The sequence below is a fragment of the Xenopus laevis genome, chromosome 6L, assembly GCF_017654675.1.
Source record: "Xenopus laevis strain J_2021 chromosome 6L, Xenopus_laevis_v10.1, whole genome shotgun sequence".
Lineage (NCBI taxonomy): Eukaryota > Metazoa > Chordata > Amphibia > Anura > Pipidae > Xenopus > Xenopus laevis.
In genome coordinates, this window is record NC_054381.1 from 24,074,392 (window position 1) to 24,092,554 (window position 18,163).

Genomic DNA, 18,163 nt, shown 5'->3' on the forward strand with positions numbered 1-18,163 from the left:
ATTTTTAGAAATTTGGGTGTCAGGGTGCTGTTATCCGGTTACCCTCCCACTGTTCTGCGGATAGGCTCTGGGGGGGGGAGGGGTGATATCACTCCAACTAGCAGTGCTGCAGTAAAGTTTATCAAAGCACAAATCACATTACTGAGGGCATCTGGAAAACTAACATCTAGCCCCAGATTCAAAATAAGGGAGTTTGTGAGGTTTTTTGTACCTCGAATAAACTCAAATGCTTGCTTATTTATGAAAAAATCCAAATGTAAAAAACTCGATTGAATGCAATCAGAGAAAAAAACTCTAATATATCAATTTTATGGGCTAAAAAACCTTGAATTCTCAAATTTATCAAGTTTAAACCACGTAACAAAAATGAAGGCAAAAAGCATCTTCAAATGCTTAAAGGGACCTCTGCCATTGACGTCGACAGGTTTTAGCTGGAGTATTTTCGGATTCAAGCTTTTAGCAGCTTCGGGGCATAATAAATCTTGAAAAGCTTGAGTTTTTTTCCAAAAACTTCAAGTATTTGTTAGAGAAAATACCCCCAAAAAACTCTTATTTTTTTGAGAAAACACAACTCGACCATTGATAAATAACCCCTAAATATAAAAATGTTTGCTTTTCTGAAAAACGGATTTCATTGTAGGGTTCTGCTGGAGGAGAGCTATTAACCGATGCCTTTTGTAAAAATTTTGTGACATAATCCTTTTAAAGGAACAGTAACAGCAAAAAATGAATGTGTTTTAAAGGAAGGACAATATAATGTAGTGTTGCCCTGCACTGGTAAAACAGGTGTATTTGCTTCAGAAACACTACTATAGTTTATATAAACAAGTTGCTATGTAGCCATAAGAGCAGCCATTCAAGCACAGGATACACAGTAGATAACTGATAAGTTCTGAAGAATCCCATTATATACTACAGAGCTTATCTGTTATCTGCCGTGTATCCTGTGCCTTTTCTCTTTATTTCCAGCTTCAATGGCTGCCCCCATGGCTACACAGAAGCTTCTTTATATAAACTATAGTAGAGTTTCTAAAGCAAACACACACAGTTTTACCAGTTCAGTGCAATACTACATAATATTTTCATTACTTTAAAACACTTTCTTGTTCTGGTGTTACTGTTCCTTTAAAGACAACTCCGAAACTTTTATATAAATGTTATGTAAGGGGATTTCAGCCCCCAAAAAGAAGAGGTATGAACTCAATGGGAAAGGTAACACATCTGTAACTGCGACTATTTATTAGAACAAAACATCCTGGTTTTTAAGAACAAATCGGGTTTATAACATTATTTCACAAATGGCATTTCATACAGACACATTGTAATTGGAAAGTTTAATTTATTGTAATGTTTCAGTCCAGGAGAGCCACCAGAGAAACTAAGAATAAAACAATATTGTATTGGTCCAATGAATGTTATTTTGTGAATGTAGTTTTATATTGTGCTTTTTTTGCATGCACCTAATGAGGCAGCAGACTAAACCCATAAAGATGCATCATGGATAATAGATATATCTACTGGTGTCCATAGGACAATGTGACATCTACAACTGCAAGGTGATGCTCCAAGCCATGGCAAATGTCCTTAAAGGAGAAGGAAAATCGTTTAGCATTTGGAGGTGCAAAATGTTAGGCACCCCCAAGTGATTATATTTACTTACCTGAAAGCCTGGCCTATCAGCAGAAAACTGCACCGGCCCAGGGTTATACCAGTGAGCACCACAGAACACTTCTCTTCCGGCTTCTTCTTTCTTCAAATTTCCCGGGGCAGACGCATACACAGTAGAATAGAAAAGCCAACTTTTCAGTTCAGCTTTTACTCTAATGCGCACGTGCAGCCGCGAGAAGAAAGAACCTAACATTTGGCACCCCCAAATATAGACTGTGTGCCAGAAAGGATGAACCTAAAGGAATCATCTTAGGCAAAAGTGCCTATAAAGTAAGTAAAAATATTGTCATTAAAATGTAAGTAATATATATATATATACTTATGTTACATAAATAGTTCATGATTATCTGTAAACCTTTCCAGCAATAGGCAAGGCTGAAAATAGGTTGCCACACACAATACTGGATGATACAAAAGGAATTCCATAATAAAAAGCTAAAAAGTTTGAGGAAAAAAACAAAAGCAAAGATTTCATTGTTGAAGAGTAAACACACAGGTACAATTTGTAAATCAGCCTCCTTGATAGTTAGGTGGATACCGTTTTTTTTCCAGGCAGCGCTTGCTGAAGCGTTAAGCTGGCCATAGACGCAAAGATCCGATTTTCGGAACCGTGTGTGGAGAGTCCCGACATTTTTCGTCCGGCGGTGATCGGTCATTTGTTCGATCGGACAGGTTAAAAGATTTCTGTCGGCTGCTGATAATATCTCTGCGTGTATTGCCGATCGTACGATTTTCAGTGAGAGACTGTCACCAGCTTTTGTCAGACAGAAATTTCATCAGGGGCAGAACATCGGCTGATCTGTTCTTTTACTACTTTATTTGATCTGAATGGTTAGTGGCAGGTCGGGAGATGGGGAAGTCCGATCGTTCGTGGATTCGAACAATCGGTTCTTTGGGCAGCTTCATATGAAGCATACAGCTACTGAATTCTTGCAACTTCTTTACTATATACGGATTAGCAAGCACTAAACGCTCATGACAAAGTGCCTCCGAAATATTACAATTTAATATTTCACATTTGATACAAGAGTTAAAATTGTACAACCAGGGCCAAACATGGAGTTTTAGCATGAAGGTGTCAACGACTTTGTGCTGAAGACCAAAAGTAGTCCAATGATGGGCGTCATACGAGCCCCCAAGTGCCAGCGGTATAATACAGTGTTTACAGGCATAGACTGCACTTTCTTGTAGCTACGTGGCTTGCTGTCAGGGAGAAACAGACATATGCTTCAGTAAGATGTACAGACATGCTTCAGGTGAACGATGGAGAAGGCCCATGAGTGCAGCGGTAATATACAGCAGAATATAGAACAGGAGATAAGTCACACATATATTTTAGAACAGTGTAGTGTCATTAAGAAAGAGATTAAAAACCTACCATGAATATGGTGTTTCTGTTGCTGCATTTGCTAAGGCAGAATATTGTTCATGCCACTGACAAAAAATAAAATAAACTCTTTTTCATGCTTAGAATTCCTCTGGAAAGACAGTTTCCCAACAATGTTCTACAAATATTTGTTTCTTTAGGTTACAAACAAATATGTGCAAACCCATATATAGGGGTGATACAGGATATATACAGAAACGGCTATCACTGCTTGGTTTAATAGGAAGATCCAAGGATGACCTATTCTACTGTACTGAGCAGTATCCAGCACACAACCCTCTTGTGCCACCACCATCTTCACTAGACAATCGAACTCCTCTGTTTGTCTCACTTTCCCATAGTCCAGGAGTCTGGATAATCTTTTCAACAAGTTCTTCGAATGCACATTGTACTCCATCTCTGGTTTTTGCACTGGCCTCTGAAAGAAAACAAGATAGAGCTTAGAATGCTCTGCGGAAAACATTGCTATCCCCATTAACCAGAGGAGGAATAATCTGCACAAACGAATCTATATCTATCCATCTATCTATATCTATATACCCTATATATATATATATATATATATATATATACCCCTATACCATCTTGCTTAAAATGGGGGGGAAAAAGGTTATGGCACATGGGTGTTTGCATCACCCAAGAGTCTTTCAATGAGAAAGGCACCAATCAAACGCCCATCTCTTAAAGGGGTTGTTCACTTTTAAATTAACTTTTATGATGTAGAAAGTGATATTCAGAGACAATTTGCAATTGGTTTTCATTTTTTATTATCTGTGGTTTTTGAGTTATTTCAGTTTTTATTCAGCGGCTCTCCAATTTGCAATTTCAGCAATCTGGTTGCTAGAGTCCAAATTACCCTAGCAACCATGCACTGATTTGAATAAGAGACAGGAATATGAATAGGAGAGGACCTGAATAGTAATAAAAAGTAGCAATAACAATGCATTTGTAGCCTTTAGAGAGCATTGTTTTTTAGATGGGGTCAGTGACCCTCATTTAAACGCTGGAAAAAGTCATAAGAAAATATAAAAAAAGAAGGCCAAAAAAGTTGCTTAGAATTAGTCATTCTGTAACATACTAAAAGTTAACTTAAAGGTGAACCATCTCCTTTAAGACTTCCATTTCTATTCCCCATGAAGACAAGAGTATATTACTCTAAATCTCAAAGATTGTCCTGAAAGTTCCTTAGTAAACCAGACTGAAATGTAAATGCTCTTTCAGGAAGCAAATGGAAAGATGTTGTCAGTAGATATGGAAAAGATGCAGTCATTCGACATGGGAAGACTTTGTCAGTAGATATGGGAAGACGTTGTCAGTAGATATGGGAAGACGCTGCCAGTAGATATGGGAAGACGCTGTCAGTAGATATGGGAAGAAGCCGTCAGTCGACATGGAAAGATGTTGTCAGTAGATATGGGAAGACGTTGTCAGTCGATATGGGAGGAAGCCGTCAGTCGATATGGGAAGAAGCCGTCAGTCGATATGGGAAGAAGCCGTCAGTCGATATGGGAAGAAGCCGTCAGTCGATATGGGAAGAAGCCGTCAGTTGATATGGGAAGAAGTCGTCAGTCGATATGGGAAGAAGCCGTCAGTCGATATGGGAAGAAGCCGTCAGTCGATATGGGAAGAAGCCGTCAGTCGATATGGGAAGACGTTGTCAGTCGATATGGAAAGACGTTGCCAGTAGATATGGGAAGACGTTGCCAGTAGATATGGGAAGACATTGTCAGTAGATATGGGAAGACGTTGTCAGTAGATATGGGAAGACGTTGTCAGTAGATATGGGAAGACGTTGTCAGTAGATATGGGAAGACCGTTGTCAGTAGATATGGGAAGACGTTGTCAGTAGATATGGGAAGACGTTGTCAGTATATATGGGAAGATGTTCCGATAGCTGATTTCAGCCCCATGTGGCCCTAGCCTTAGAGGACAAAGGGAATCCCAAATGGCTGTGTGGCAAACGTTTTCACATGAGGGTGTACAATGTAAAATCTAACAATTCTTCTGGTTTTTATTTTATTTGTTTACATGAAAGGAAGCGTGCATAATGCACAGAAATGAGCCAGAAACAAGTAGCAAGGAAGCCAGCTACAGAATGCCGTGTGGAAAATAGGACTGCTTATGGAAGTTAAGATAGATAGAAGATAAGAGGCTGATAAATCACATGAAACAGTGTATGCCAAGTGACCGACAAAGTTAAACAGTGCAACATGGCTTGGACGGATCTCAACAGATGGCAACACAGAAGTACTTCTAACCACATTTGACATGCCATTCAGCTTCATCCAGCTCAGCTACAGGGTGGAGGAGGCCTAACAAACAAACATTTCAGGAAAGGATTAAGCTTTGAGATGAAGATTTGGGTCAAATTTACCTATATACAACATCGAATGTTTCGTGGCAAACTTCAGTCCCTCATTTCGATCTACTTCCCGATTTTCCTTTAATAAAAAAAAATAAAACATGTCAAAGCTTATCATAATACACATGAAAATCATAAGCAGCTGGCACCTACATCGGGAGTTTCTACGGTCCAGCATAATGTTGAGATTTTTAGCAGTTGAAGAAAAAAAGGCATTAAGTCCATTAAGTTTAAAAGTTTCATTAGAAGGTTTTTAAAGGGATACGGTCATAAAAATATGTTTTTTTCTAAACACATCCGTCAATAGTGCTGTTCCAGCAGACTTCTGCACTGAAATCTGTTTTTTCAAAAGAGCAAACGGATTTCTTTTTATATTTAATAAATCTGACATGGGGCTAGACATATTGTCAGTTTCCCAGGTGTCCCCGGTCATGTGACTTGTGCTCTGATAAACTTCAGTCACTCTTTACTGCAAGTTAGAGTGATATCACCCCCTCCCTCCCCCCCCAGCAGCCTAACAACAGAACAAAATGAAGTTAACCAGATAACAGCCCCCTTATAGATATAAGAATAACACTTAATAGTAAAAATCCAGGTCCAACTGCCTCTCATTCAGTTACATTGAGTAGTAGAAACAACAGCCTGCCAGAAAGCAGTTCCATCCTAAAGTGCCGGCTCTTTCTGAAAGCACATGACCAGGCAAAATGACCTGAGATGCACCTACACACAAATATAACAACTAAAAAAATAGACTTGCTGGTTCAGGAATGAAATTTTATATTGTAGAGTGAATTATTTGCAGTGTAAACAGTGTCATTTAGAAATAAAAACAACACCTTAAAAATCATGACAGAATCCCTTTAAATGATAAGAACATGTTACTCCTACTTCCCCTTCATTATATCTCCAGTCAAGCACCTCTTTTTTAATGTATATAAAACGTGGCCGGTCTTCCCTCATGAGAGCTTCAATACCCATTATTAGCTTTTTTGCCCTACTCTGGACTTTCTCTATTTCAGTAGTGTCCTTGTTCTCTCATAATAAAAATTATTTACCTTGTACCTGACCCTAACTAATCTGCATCAATTTGTTTTATTCAATGTGTAAATGATTGGTAGAAGATTTAAATGACAGAAATATCACGTTTGCGGGAGACCCTGTGTCCCAAGCACTCCGGATAGATCCTACTGTATACGAAATAAATTAAGCATGTTTTTACGCTCTGCAAAAGCAAATCCAAACCCATATATTAAACTTACCCAAATAACATATTATGTGGTCAGTATCAAAACCTTTTCATAATTTTGCACAGAAGAAAGTGTTAAAGTCAGACCTGAATTATTTTTGGGATGTGTTTTCCGCAGTAGAATACTAGGATAAACTGTAATTGCTCTGGGGTTTTTTTTTAATTATTAAAATTTTTGGTTCAGTACACTGGATTGGCATTAAATATGCTACCTTAAATGAACAGTAACATCCAAAAATGAAAGTGTTTTAAAGGAATAAAAATATAATGCAGTGTTGCAGCTGTGTTTGCTTCAGAAACACTACTATTGTTTATATAAATAAGCTGCTGTGTAGCAATGGGGGCAGCCATTCAAAGGAGAAAAGGCTCAGGTTACACAGCAGATAAGCTCTGTAGAACATGATGGTGTTATCTGTTATCCACTATTTAACCTGTGCCATATAGACTTTATTTAAATTTCCACCATTGCTACACAGCAGCTTGTTTATATGAACTATAGTAGTGTTTCTGAAGCAAACACATCAGTTTTACCAGTGCAGGGCAACACTACATGATATTTTCATTACTTTAAAACACTTTAATTTTTTTGGTGATACTGTTCCTATAATGCTAGGATTGCAGGAAGAGAAATGAAAAATAAACAGAGAATAAAGTGGTAACAAACCTTACATTGGATCAATACATAAGCCGCTCCTTACCTTGTCTATCTTATTTCCAACCAGCATCTTAACAATGTCATTTCTTGTGCAATAGGTCTCCAGCTCATTTAACCAGTTGTCCAGCCTCGTGAACGTATCCCTCCGAGTCACATCATACACTGCAACACAGAAATGACCTTTCCTTAAACATAATCCTGTGTTTTTAAGTTTATTAGAAGCCAATAAATAAAGAACTGAAGGGATAACAGAAATAGCTTGTCTGAATGAATATTGCTGCATAAAACAAAACTTACAACAAAGGATCTTACTTTCAGTTACACATCCGCAAGCATTGACAATGCATATATTAATACTAGGGATGCACCAAATCTACTATTTTGGATTCGGCTGAACCCTGAATCCTTCATGAAAGATTCGGCCGCACCCCGAATCCTTCGCGAAAGATTCAGCCGAACACCCGAATCCTTTGCGAAAGATTCGGGCGAATACCGAACTGAATCCTAATTTGCATATGCAAACATTTTTTTACTTCTTTGTGTTGTGACAAAAAGCCACGCGATTCCCCTCCCTGCCCCTAATTTGCAGATGAAAATTAGGAATTGATTCGGCCGGGCAGAAGGATTCGGCCGAATCCGAATCCTGCTTCGGTGTATCCCTAATTAATATGTACACATGAATGCCTGAAGGGATACCAACATGGAAATTTACCCTTTAAAAAAATGTTTTTTTTCTATGCACTTTTGATTAGTGCTGATTTTTCTGTTACTAAATATACCCATGTAAAAAAAAAGTTACATTTTTTAAAAGTGGAACCTTGTTGTCTCCTTATTAATACTGCAGTGACATAGTGTAAATAATTGCTTCAAGACAGCATCTTGATCTGAATTTGTTGATGCTAAATGTACTACAGGTATGGGATCCGTTATCCGGAAACCCCTTCTCCAGAATGCTCCAAATTACCCATAGACTCCATTATAAACAAATAATCCAAATTTTTAAAAATGATTTGCTTTTTCTCTGTGATAATAAAACGGTACCTTGTACTTGATCTGAACTGAAATATAATGATTCCTTATTGAAAGCCAGCTTATTTGGTTTATTTAATGGTTTTCTAGTAGACTTAAGGTATGACGATCCAAATTACGGAACGATCCGTTATTTGGAACACACCAGGTTCTGAGCATTCTGGATACCATGTCCCATATCTGTATATATTTAGCTTTAGGGGACACACTTTGAATGAGATGCTATTGCAGGTAGGGAACGCAATAGCAGCAAAAACAAACCTACTGCCTATGGCAGATATTGGAGCCGATAGGCAGGGATTGTTAGTGATGCCTCAGTAATCTGCATTGCATCTCCCATTTGTTTGAATGGACACAAATAAACATTTGATTTTATTTGATAATAATGTCACTTAAATTAAGAATCCAACCTAATTTTCACTTAGGGGAAGAGTAAAATCCATAATAGTTTGGGGAAAAATATAAAAGATATCAGATGACTATATTTACTTACCCAATATAACACCTTGTGCACCCCGGTAATAACTGGGCGTTAGGGTTCGGAAGCGTTCCTGTGCTACAGTGTCCTATACGATACCACACAAAAAAAGAATCATGTAAATATTCAAAGCTTCAGAATATTACAATAAGAAGCTGAAATGTTTTCCTGGGCAGCATCGCCATCTACTGGGAAAAGCAAGTAACAGCACTGGTATATGGCATTATTATACATCTGTTCAAGAAAAGGCAACACCTAACGAAACAACAGATTCAGTCCAGAAAAATACACTATGACCGACTCTGACCCACGGGCTGATCACAGGCAGAATTTGAGGGGGCCCAAACATCAACTCTGTATCGTTGCATCCGGAAGAGAAGGAAGTGATGAGGAGTTGTGGCTCTGGACGACTGGAAACATATTGCTCACCAACCACTTGGATGTTGCTCCCAGTCGCCAATTGGTTTTCATTTTTTATTATTTGTGGGTTTTTTTTTAGTTATTTAGCTATTTATTAAGCAGCTCTCTAGTTTGCAATTTCAGCAGTCCAAATTACCCCAGTAACCATGCATTGATTTGAATAAAATACTGGAGTACGAATAGGCGAGGGCCTTAAAGGATAAGTAAACGTTTCAGATAAGTGAATGTAAAAGTGATGATGGGACTATTCTAAGCACTTTTGTAATGTACATTCATTATTTCTTTTGTTTTTATTCCAAGATATTAAGGGATATGTGTACTGCTGGTCAGTTTCCCACCAGTCTGACCACCAAGTAGTCAAGGAAGTTGTCAGGAGAAAGAAAGAGGCTGCTCTGATGTTCTTCTGCTTAGGAAAGATATGAGAAAGGTTTCTAATTTTATTCCTAAGCAGAAGAACATCAGAGCAGCCTCTTTCTCCGGACAAATTCCTTGACTACTTGGTGGTCAGACCGGTCAGAAACTGACCAGCAGGTGGCGCTGTTGTAATAAAATTCATTCATATTAACAGCACATGTATCCCTTAATATCTTGGAATAAAAACAAAAGAAATAATTACAAAAGTACTTAAAATAGCACTCTCGTCAGTTTTACATTCACTTATTTTAAAGGTTTATTTACCCTTTAATAGAAAGATGAGTAATAGAAAGTAACAATAACTATACATTTGTAGCCTTACGGAGCATTTGTTTTTAGATGGGGTCAGTGACCCCATTTGAAAGCTGGAAAGAGTCAGAAAAAGAAGGCAAATAATCCAAAAACTATCTATAACTAAACTATAACAAGAGAAAATTAAGGCCAATTGAAAAATTGCTTAGAATTAACCATTCTAATACATACTAAAAGCTAACTCAAAGGTGAACCACCTCTTTAAAGCAGGTGCTTATTTTTTAATTCCTGGCTTGGAGGCAAGTTTTGGTTGTATAAAAATAAACAGTGGCTGGCAGTCCACTTAGGGACTTTAAAATGGTCAATTTAAACACTTTTTTTGCACCACCCAGGAACATTTTTACACAACTCTTTTTTTATCTGAATGTTGCTCACAGGTAAAAAAAAAAAATATAAAAAAAAAAATTTGGGGGACCGCCCCACCCTAGGGGATGCTCCAGTTATACATTCATTATATTAGCAGTGTTGAAATGATATAAACAATTATATCAATTGAGGAGCAATTTGACACTGTTATATGCAGAGTATTTGTCCCCTTTAATTCGTTCCTACTTTAATCATGACAGTAGAAAAGATACACGGCTGCAAAGAGAAAGAAAGATCTACATGATACTCCCATGTGAAAACTATATTTGTGAACACTTAATGCCTTCATTCGTTTGCAGAATGTAACATGTCAAACCTCTCTGCTGTGTAACTGGCTAAGTTGGAGGCAGTCTTATTTTTCACTACAAGTATGGGACCCGTTATCCAGAATGCTCGGGACCTGGGATTTTGCAGATAATGGAGCTTTCCGTAATTTGGATCTTTATACCTTAAGTCTGCTCAGTGTCGGACTGGGATGCCAAGGGCCCACCAGAAAACCTCAGACCGTGGGACCACTTTCCAAATATTATTTCTTCTCTCTTCACTTAACCTCTTTATTCTCCTAGTCTTTTATTAGTGGTGCTTGCGAAGCAAAGCATCACTACTGTTATCTTGCAAACTTATTAGTATTCTTCTTCCGTATGAAAGTTTGGCGCGTAACTAGTCCCGCACCGTTTGTCCTAGACCCATGAATGAGGTGTCAAATCGTGCGGCTTAATCGGGAATGGGGTGGTATGACTTTTCTAAGGGGTGGGTGGTTAATTGCCCCTTGCGGGGGCAATTAACCACCCCGAAAAGTCCCATAGTTTAACATTGAGGCCAACTTTTGACGGATTCTAGCGCAGAGAGGGAATCTTGTAGAAACGTTAAATTTACCACATTTGAAGAGGTTTGCGACCTGTGTCAGATGATACCCCACACGAGGGTATAAGTTTTACCCCCGGGGCAGGAGAGGTCCCCAAATTTGCCCCATTGACTTATAATGGGGAATTTATCGAATAATTAGTTTGTCGCAGACCCATGAATGAGGTGTCAAACCGTTCAGTTTATTCGGGAATGGGGTGTTGTGACTTTTCTGTCCTATTTTGGGAACCCAAAAAAGTGAGCGGAGCCGCAAACAACCAATCAGATTTTCCCTATTGACTTCAATGAGAAAATGTAAACAGCTGTAATTCTCACAGTAATAAAGCCAGAGCTCCCAAACTTGGCACCGTGGGTCACTGGGTGACTGCAGCCAAAATTTACAAAAAGTGGGCGGAGTCTACAACAGCCAATCAAATTTCAGCCATTCAATTAAATAGGAAAATTTTAAACTGCTGCCGCTCTTAGACGGTTAATGGCAGGGTCCTCAAAGTTGGCACAGTTGGTCACTGGGGGACTGGGATTAAAATTAAGAAAAGTGGGTGGAGCCAAAACCAACCAATCAGATTTCTTTGATTGGTTTTAATGGGAAAAATTAAGAAGGCTGCCATTCTCTCAGTATTGATGTCAGGGACCTTGAATATCACAAATGTGGTCGCTGGGGGTTTCCACTTCAAGTTTAGAAAAAGTGGGCGGAGCCACCAACAACCAATCAAATTTCATTCATTGATTTTCAATAGAAAAAAATAGAAATGCTGCCATTTTTACACATTAAATGACAGCATTCCCAAACTTTGGTATGTTAGTCACTGAGTGACTGTGGTTCACAATTAGGAAAAAAGGGGCGGGGCAACAACAGCCAATCAGATTTGGGCCTGAGTTTTGCCACGGCAAGCACCACTCACATTTTCTTCAGGAAATGTACCTCTCTAGTATCTACTTACTATACTCTATTCTTCCATTATTAAGCCTACGAAATAGGGAATGACCATGAAATGGGCCACATGGTTAAAAGCAAGAGACCCACTGACCCCTGGGCCCACCGGGAGTTTTCCTGGTATCCCGGTGGGCCAGTCCGACACTTAGTCTGCTAGAAAATCATTTTAACATTAAATAAACCCAATAGGCTGGTTTTGCTTCCAATAAGGATTAATTATATCTTAGTTGGGATAAAGCACAAGGTACTATTTTATAATTACAGAGAAAAAGGAAATCATTTTAAATAATTTGGATTATTTAGATGAAATGGAGTCTATGAGAGACGGCCTTTCCATAATTCAGAGCTTTCTGGATAATGGGTTTCCAGGTAACGGATCCTATACCTGTACTTCTTTTATTTGTAGTGAAAGCTAAACCCAGTCAGGAAGATACAGTCTGATAAAGTGTAAGAAGGAAGAAAGGCAATTGCCTTGTTTTAAAATCCCAAGCAATAAATATTGTTGAAACTGGGTACAGTGTTGGTAATAAAAAGCACAAAAGAGGGTGCAAGCCCAGACACTTAGGGGCAGATTTATCAAGGGTCGAATTTCGAAGTACAAAAAACTTCGAAATTCGACCATCGAATTAAAAAACAGAAGAGATAGCTGAATATTATGAGCCCTGACTGAAATATCAGTATCATAGTTGCCATTGCACTTATAGCAGAGGGTGGATGGTTGATTAAAGGAGAAGGAAAGTCATTTTCCAAAATGTAGGCACCTTCAAGTGATTGTATTTACTTACCTGCCGGTGCAGTTTTCTGCTGATAAGAGCACTGGCCTGGGGTTTCAGGTCAGTAAATACACTCACTTGGGGGTGTGCTAAAAACCAGGTGCATAATAAAACATACAATGCGGTTTTCATATTAATATTATAATGGTAAAGTTCCTATTAAGAATATGAAGTAGCACAACAGAAACCCACCCAGCATCCCTGTCCTGTCTACATATAAGCAAAAGCTTAAAGGGATCCTGTCATCGGAAAACATGTTTTTTTCAAAATGAATCAGTTAATAGTGCTACTCCAGCAGAATTCTGCACTGAAATCCATTTCTCAAAAGTGCAAACAGATTTTTTTATATTCAATTTTGAAATCTGACATGGGGCTAGACATTTTGTCAATTTCCCAGCTGCCCCTGGTCATGTGACTTGTACCTGCACTTTAGAAGAGAAATGCTTTCTGGCAGGCTGCTGTTTTTCCTTCTCAATGTAACTGAATGTGTCTCAGGGGGACATGGTTTTTTACTATTGAGTTTTGTTCTTAGATCTACCAGGCAGCTGTTATCTTGTGTTAGGGAGCTGCTATCTGGTTACCTTCCCATTGTTCTTTTGTTTGGCTGCTGGGGGGGGAAAGGGATGGGGTGATATCACTCCAACTTGCAGCACAGCAGTAAAGAGTGATTGAAGTTTATCAGAGCAAAAGTCACATGACTTGGGGCAGCTGGGAAATTGACAAAATGTCTAGCCCCATGTCAGATTTCAAAACTGAATATAGAAACATCTGTTTTCTCTTTTGAGAAATGGATTTCAGTGCAGAATTCTGCTGGAGCAGCACTATTAACTGATTCATTTTTTTTCCCCATGACAGTATCAGTAAGAATCTGCCTGGGAGACTGGAAAGGCAAAGTTTCCCTAAAGTCCTTCCTTGAAAATACATTAGTCATATTGATTCTACAATGCAGACTTACCCATATTGCAAGCTTTGCTTTATTGCCATCTACAGAGATTGTTTTCACTTTAAAGTCAACACCTAAAATTGAAGACAGTTATAAGCACATGTTTAAACAATTTTACATACAGTATATTCATTTGTGTGTGTGTGTGTCACTGTATGAATTCTATGCAGATTAGGGATGGGCGAATTTGACCCGTTTCTTCAAAAATTCCCTGCCGACGAAATGTCGCCGACGCCCATTAAAGTCTATGGGTGTCAAAAACATGTTGTCGCGCGGTGAAAATTGTTTTTGACGCGCGTCTTTTTATTTTGACACACGACGCCATACAAGTCTATGGGCGTCATTTTTTCGGCGAAACAAGGCAAAAAAATTCGCCCATCCCTAATGCAGATATATATACCGTGGCTTGATGCTTTGTGTTTGGGAGTACATGAAGAAATCTGTGAAATCTCAAGAATGAGTCTAAATTAAAGGGGTGGTTCACCTTTCAGTAAACTTTTAGTATGTAATAGAATGGCCAATTCTAAGCAACTTTTCAATTGGACTTCATTATTTATTTATTTTTAACAGTGTTTTAATTATTTACCTTTTTCTTCAAACACTTTCCAGCTTTCAAATAGGGGTCACTGACCCTATCTAAAAACAAATGCTCTGTACGGCTACAAAATGTATTGTTATTGCTACTTTGTATTACTTATCTTTCTATTCAGACCTCTCCTGTTCCAGTCTCTTGTTCAAATCAGTGCATGGTTGCTAGGGGGAGTTGGACTCTAGCAACCAGATTGTTTGAATAGCAATTAGGAGAGCTGCTGAATAAAAAGCTAAATAACTCAAAAACCTTAAATAATAAAAAATGAAAACCAAATGCAAATTGTCTCAGACTATCACTCTCTACATCATACTAAAAGTTAACTCAAAGGCGAACAAAAGGTAAAGTAGACACATAGGACATACCTCCCAATAGTGATATGCAGGCCGACCTTGCACCTCCCTTTGTGGGTGGCAGGCGGTAGTGATGTGCAGGCCGAACTGATACCCGCGGGACCCGCAGGTCGGGTCGCTCTTCTTCTGCTCTCCCAGCCACCTTCAAATGCCAGCTTCCGGGTTCGGGTTTTATAGTCTCGCGTCTGCTCGTCCCGCCCCTTTTGTGATGTCATTGTGACGTCATCGGTGTGCGGGTCTATAAAAGGACCCCGGAAGCGCGGGTGCTGGCGGACGCGGGCTGGAGCAGGGCATGTTAGGGTCGGGTGTAGGTCAGGAAAACCTTGACCCGCACATCACTAGCAGGCGGGTCCGGGTCGAGCTTTTTCTCTTGCTCTGACCGCCTGCCACCTTCAACTGCAGGCTTCTGGATTTATAGCCACGTGCCTGCTCACCCAGCCCCTTTTGTGACATCATCGGTGGGGCGGTGCTGGTCTATTAAGGGAAGGCAGAAGGTGGGCGGAGGGAAGGTGGGCGGAGGGAGGGCGGGTGCGGGTCAGGAAAAAAGGCACATCACTACCTCCCAATTGTCCCGCTTTTGGCAGCTCAACCCGCAGTCGCGCATTTGTACAGAAATGTACAATGCACTGGACAGCCAGAAAAAGCCAGCCACCAGGTGCAACTAAGATACTTTTGTACAAATTTTAAGATAAGCAAATAAGTAATTGCAACTATTTAGAAAAACAGGTCTATTGCTAATAAATCAACTTACCTATTGTAAGTTCCGGGTCAAAGGTATCATCGGTAAACCTCAACAGAAGGCTGAAAAAAAAATTGCAAAACAGTTCAACTTTCTTGTCGTCATCATTGATTTGTACAGTGCCAGCAAGTTGTAAAGCGCTTTCTAATCATCTCTTCTGTAACTGTGTCTGAGAATCAAACTCACTGAATGGGTAGAAAGGCTGATAATGTCTATAGGATCTGTTATCCAGAAACCCGTAATTCTCACTAGAGGTAAATGAATCCTATTGGGTTTAATTAACGCTTAATTGATTTTTTTAGTAGACAAGGTATAGAGAGCCAAATTACAGAAAGATCCATTATCCAGAAAATCCCAGGGCCCATACCTGTATTATTTTACTATGAATGGTGATGCAAAAACAGCCATAGAGGAAATACTGAGAGCACATGATCTCTTGCCTCAGCCGTGTAAGAGAATGGAAGATTAGTGTTAAAAGTAATTAGTGTCCAGCTGGAAATAACATAAACAGTAACGCAATTTGAACACAACTTTGTTTGCTAATTTCTGTACAGGAAAAATTTAGAAACAAACAGCGGTCCACATGAAGCCCTCTGTATAAACAAACCCCTCCCTTCCCCAAACTGAAGCCTGTTAAGGGCTCACTATACAGAGGGATTCTCACTGGGCTGCTAATCTGTTTTCATTGTGCATGGATAAACAGGAAGCGGAGAGTGACTTCAAAATTTAGATTTCATGCAAGAATAATAATACTAAGAATCATGCCAAAAAGGTTGGTGTTCATCACTTGACTAATAAAAAGAAAAGAGCCCCTCCAGAACTTCAGGTGTGTATCCTAAATAAGGACTCCAACTGTGTTAGTCCCAGCAGCCTGAGAACTGGGAGGTAAGTAACCAATTCCCATGTGGTGAAACACTATGTTCTAGGGATACACTGAATTCAGGATTCGGCCTTTTTCAGCAGGATTCTGGCAAATCCTTCTGCTCAGCAGATCCGAATCCTAATTTGCATATGCAAAGGAAGACTTAAGACTCTAAGCCCTTGTATCTGTAAATGTGATCCCTCATAGAAATCAGCATTTGTCTGTCCATCTCTGTTCTCTGATTCTGACTATAGCAGAAGTCTGTTTTTCTCCAGGTCGGCTAATGAGCTGATACGTTGTTTCAGGAGTCAGAACAAGAAAAGCAGAGAATATAAACAGTCACATGGATACTGCCTTCGCTAAGCCACATTCTGAAATATATATATATATATATATATATATATATATATATATATATATTATATTATATATTATAGTTAGTTCAAATTACAGTTTCTTTCATTATACAGAAATACAGTTCTTTGGGTGAAGCTCCCCTTTAAACAGCTGGAAGACCAGTGGTTAGCCATGCTGGAGGCAGGGAGGAATACAAGTGGCTAGTGTAAAGGTGGCCATACACGGGCCGATAAAAGCTGCCGACAGACCGTGTCGGCAGCTTATTGGCCCGTGTATGGGGGCCCCCGACGGGCTTCCCCGATCGAGATCTGGCCGAAAGTCGGCCAGATCTCGATCGGATGGGTTTAAAAACCCCGTCGGATCGCGGCCGCATCTGTTAGTTGATGCGGTCCCGCGATCCGACCGCCCGTTTGTGAATGCTAGGATCCGATCGTTGGGCCCTAGGGCCCACGATCGGATCTGCCCGATATTGCCCACCTCAAGGTGGGCATATCGGAGGGAGATCCGCTCGTTTGGCGACATCGCCAAACGAGCGGATCTATCCGTGTATGGCCACCTTAAGAGACACTCTGCTGACATCATGACATGTAATGGATAGAGTAGAGAGGGCATTTCCACTGCTTTTCTTACAATTGCTATAGGTTTCTGTAGGATACACATGAGCCAAGACTAGGGTTGCCACCTGGCCTGTATTTTTACCAGCCTGGCCGGTAAAAATGATGGCACATCCCAATGATATTAATAGGAAAAAATATAAATACATAGGATGGCCGGTATTTTTTCCAGAAAAGGTGGCAACCCTAGCCAAGACATTCCTGTAAAATGTATGTTTAAAAACAATGCTTAGTGATGTCATCAGTTATCAATGCTTAGTGATGTCATCAGTTATCAATGCTTAGTGATGTCATCAGTTATCAATGCTTAGTGATGTCATCAGTTATCAATGCTTAGTGATGTCATCAGTTATCAATGCTTAGTGATGTCATCAGTTATCAATGCTTAGTGATTGTGTCATCAGCACTTACTGGTGTGGCCCAGAGTATTATAGTATAAAACAGAAAGTAGAAGCCTCCAATGAGTTCCATGCCCTGTATTACTGGGTGATCTTATACCTTTATATAATCATATTCTAATCATGTCATTATTTAAGCATTTCCTTCTTTGCTCCGGCCCTGGCCAATACAACAGAGATAAAGAGCTGATGGCTGTAGTTGAACAATAACTATGGAGCATAGAGCTGGCACTCTGTTGTGCACGTCCCCAGCAAGGCACATACCCCACGCACAGGCCTCCGCCATCTCCTCCCCGATAATTATGATCTTGAGGGTGGTCAAAATATCTTTCTCCATTCGGCGACCGCCGGCTACTTCCGCGCAGTCCCGAATTTGCGCGCTCCCGCGACCCTTTCACCT

At 39.7% G+C, this 18,163-nt stretch overlaps 1 protein-coding gene across 1 annotated transcript; it reads right to left on the reverse strand.

The window, feature by feature from the left end:
• Nucleotides 1-1,207: 1,207 nt before the first annotated feature.
• On the reverse strand, nt 1,208-18,100 carry rab18.L (RAB18, member RAS oncogene family L homeolog). The gene is made up of 7 exons (XM_041565839.1): nt 18,033-18,100; nt 15,545-15,594; nt 13,864-13,925; nt 8,841-8,913; nt 7,362-7,480; nt 5,430-5,496; nt 1,208-3,473 (listed from the first exon to the last, which is right to left on the reverse strand). The coding sequence occupies exons 1-7, from the start codon at nt 18,098-18,100 to the stop codon at nt 3,301-3,303; spliced, it is 612 nt and encodes a 203-aa protein (XP_041421773.1). The 3' UTR covers nt 1,208-3,300.
• Between the last annotated feature and the right edge of the window lie 63 nt (nt 18,101-18,163).

What these genes read in the sequence shown, in the direction of transcription:
- rab18.L (XM_041565839.1), bottom strand. Translation starts at nt 18,100, where the DNA reads ATGGAGAAAGATATTTTGACCACCCTCAAGATCATAATTATCGGGGAG. An exon ending in GAGATGGCGGAGGCCTGTGC is followed by an intron (nt 15,595 to 18,032) that starts GTGGGGTATGTG and finishes TTTTTTTTTCAG; the next exon opens with CCTTCTGTTGAGGTTTACCG. An exon ending in TTGGAAATAAGATAGACAAG is followed by an intron (nt 5,497 to 7,361) that starts GTAAGGAGCGGC and finishes TTTTTATTAAAG; the next exon opens with GAAAATCGGGAAGTAGATCG.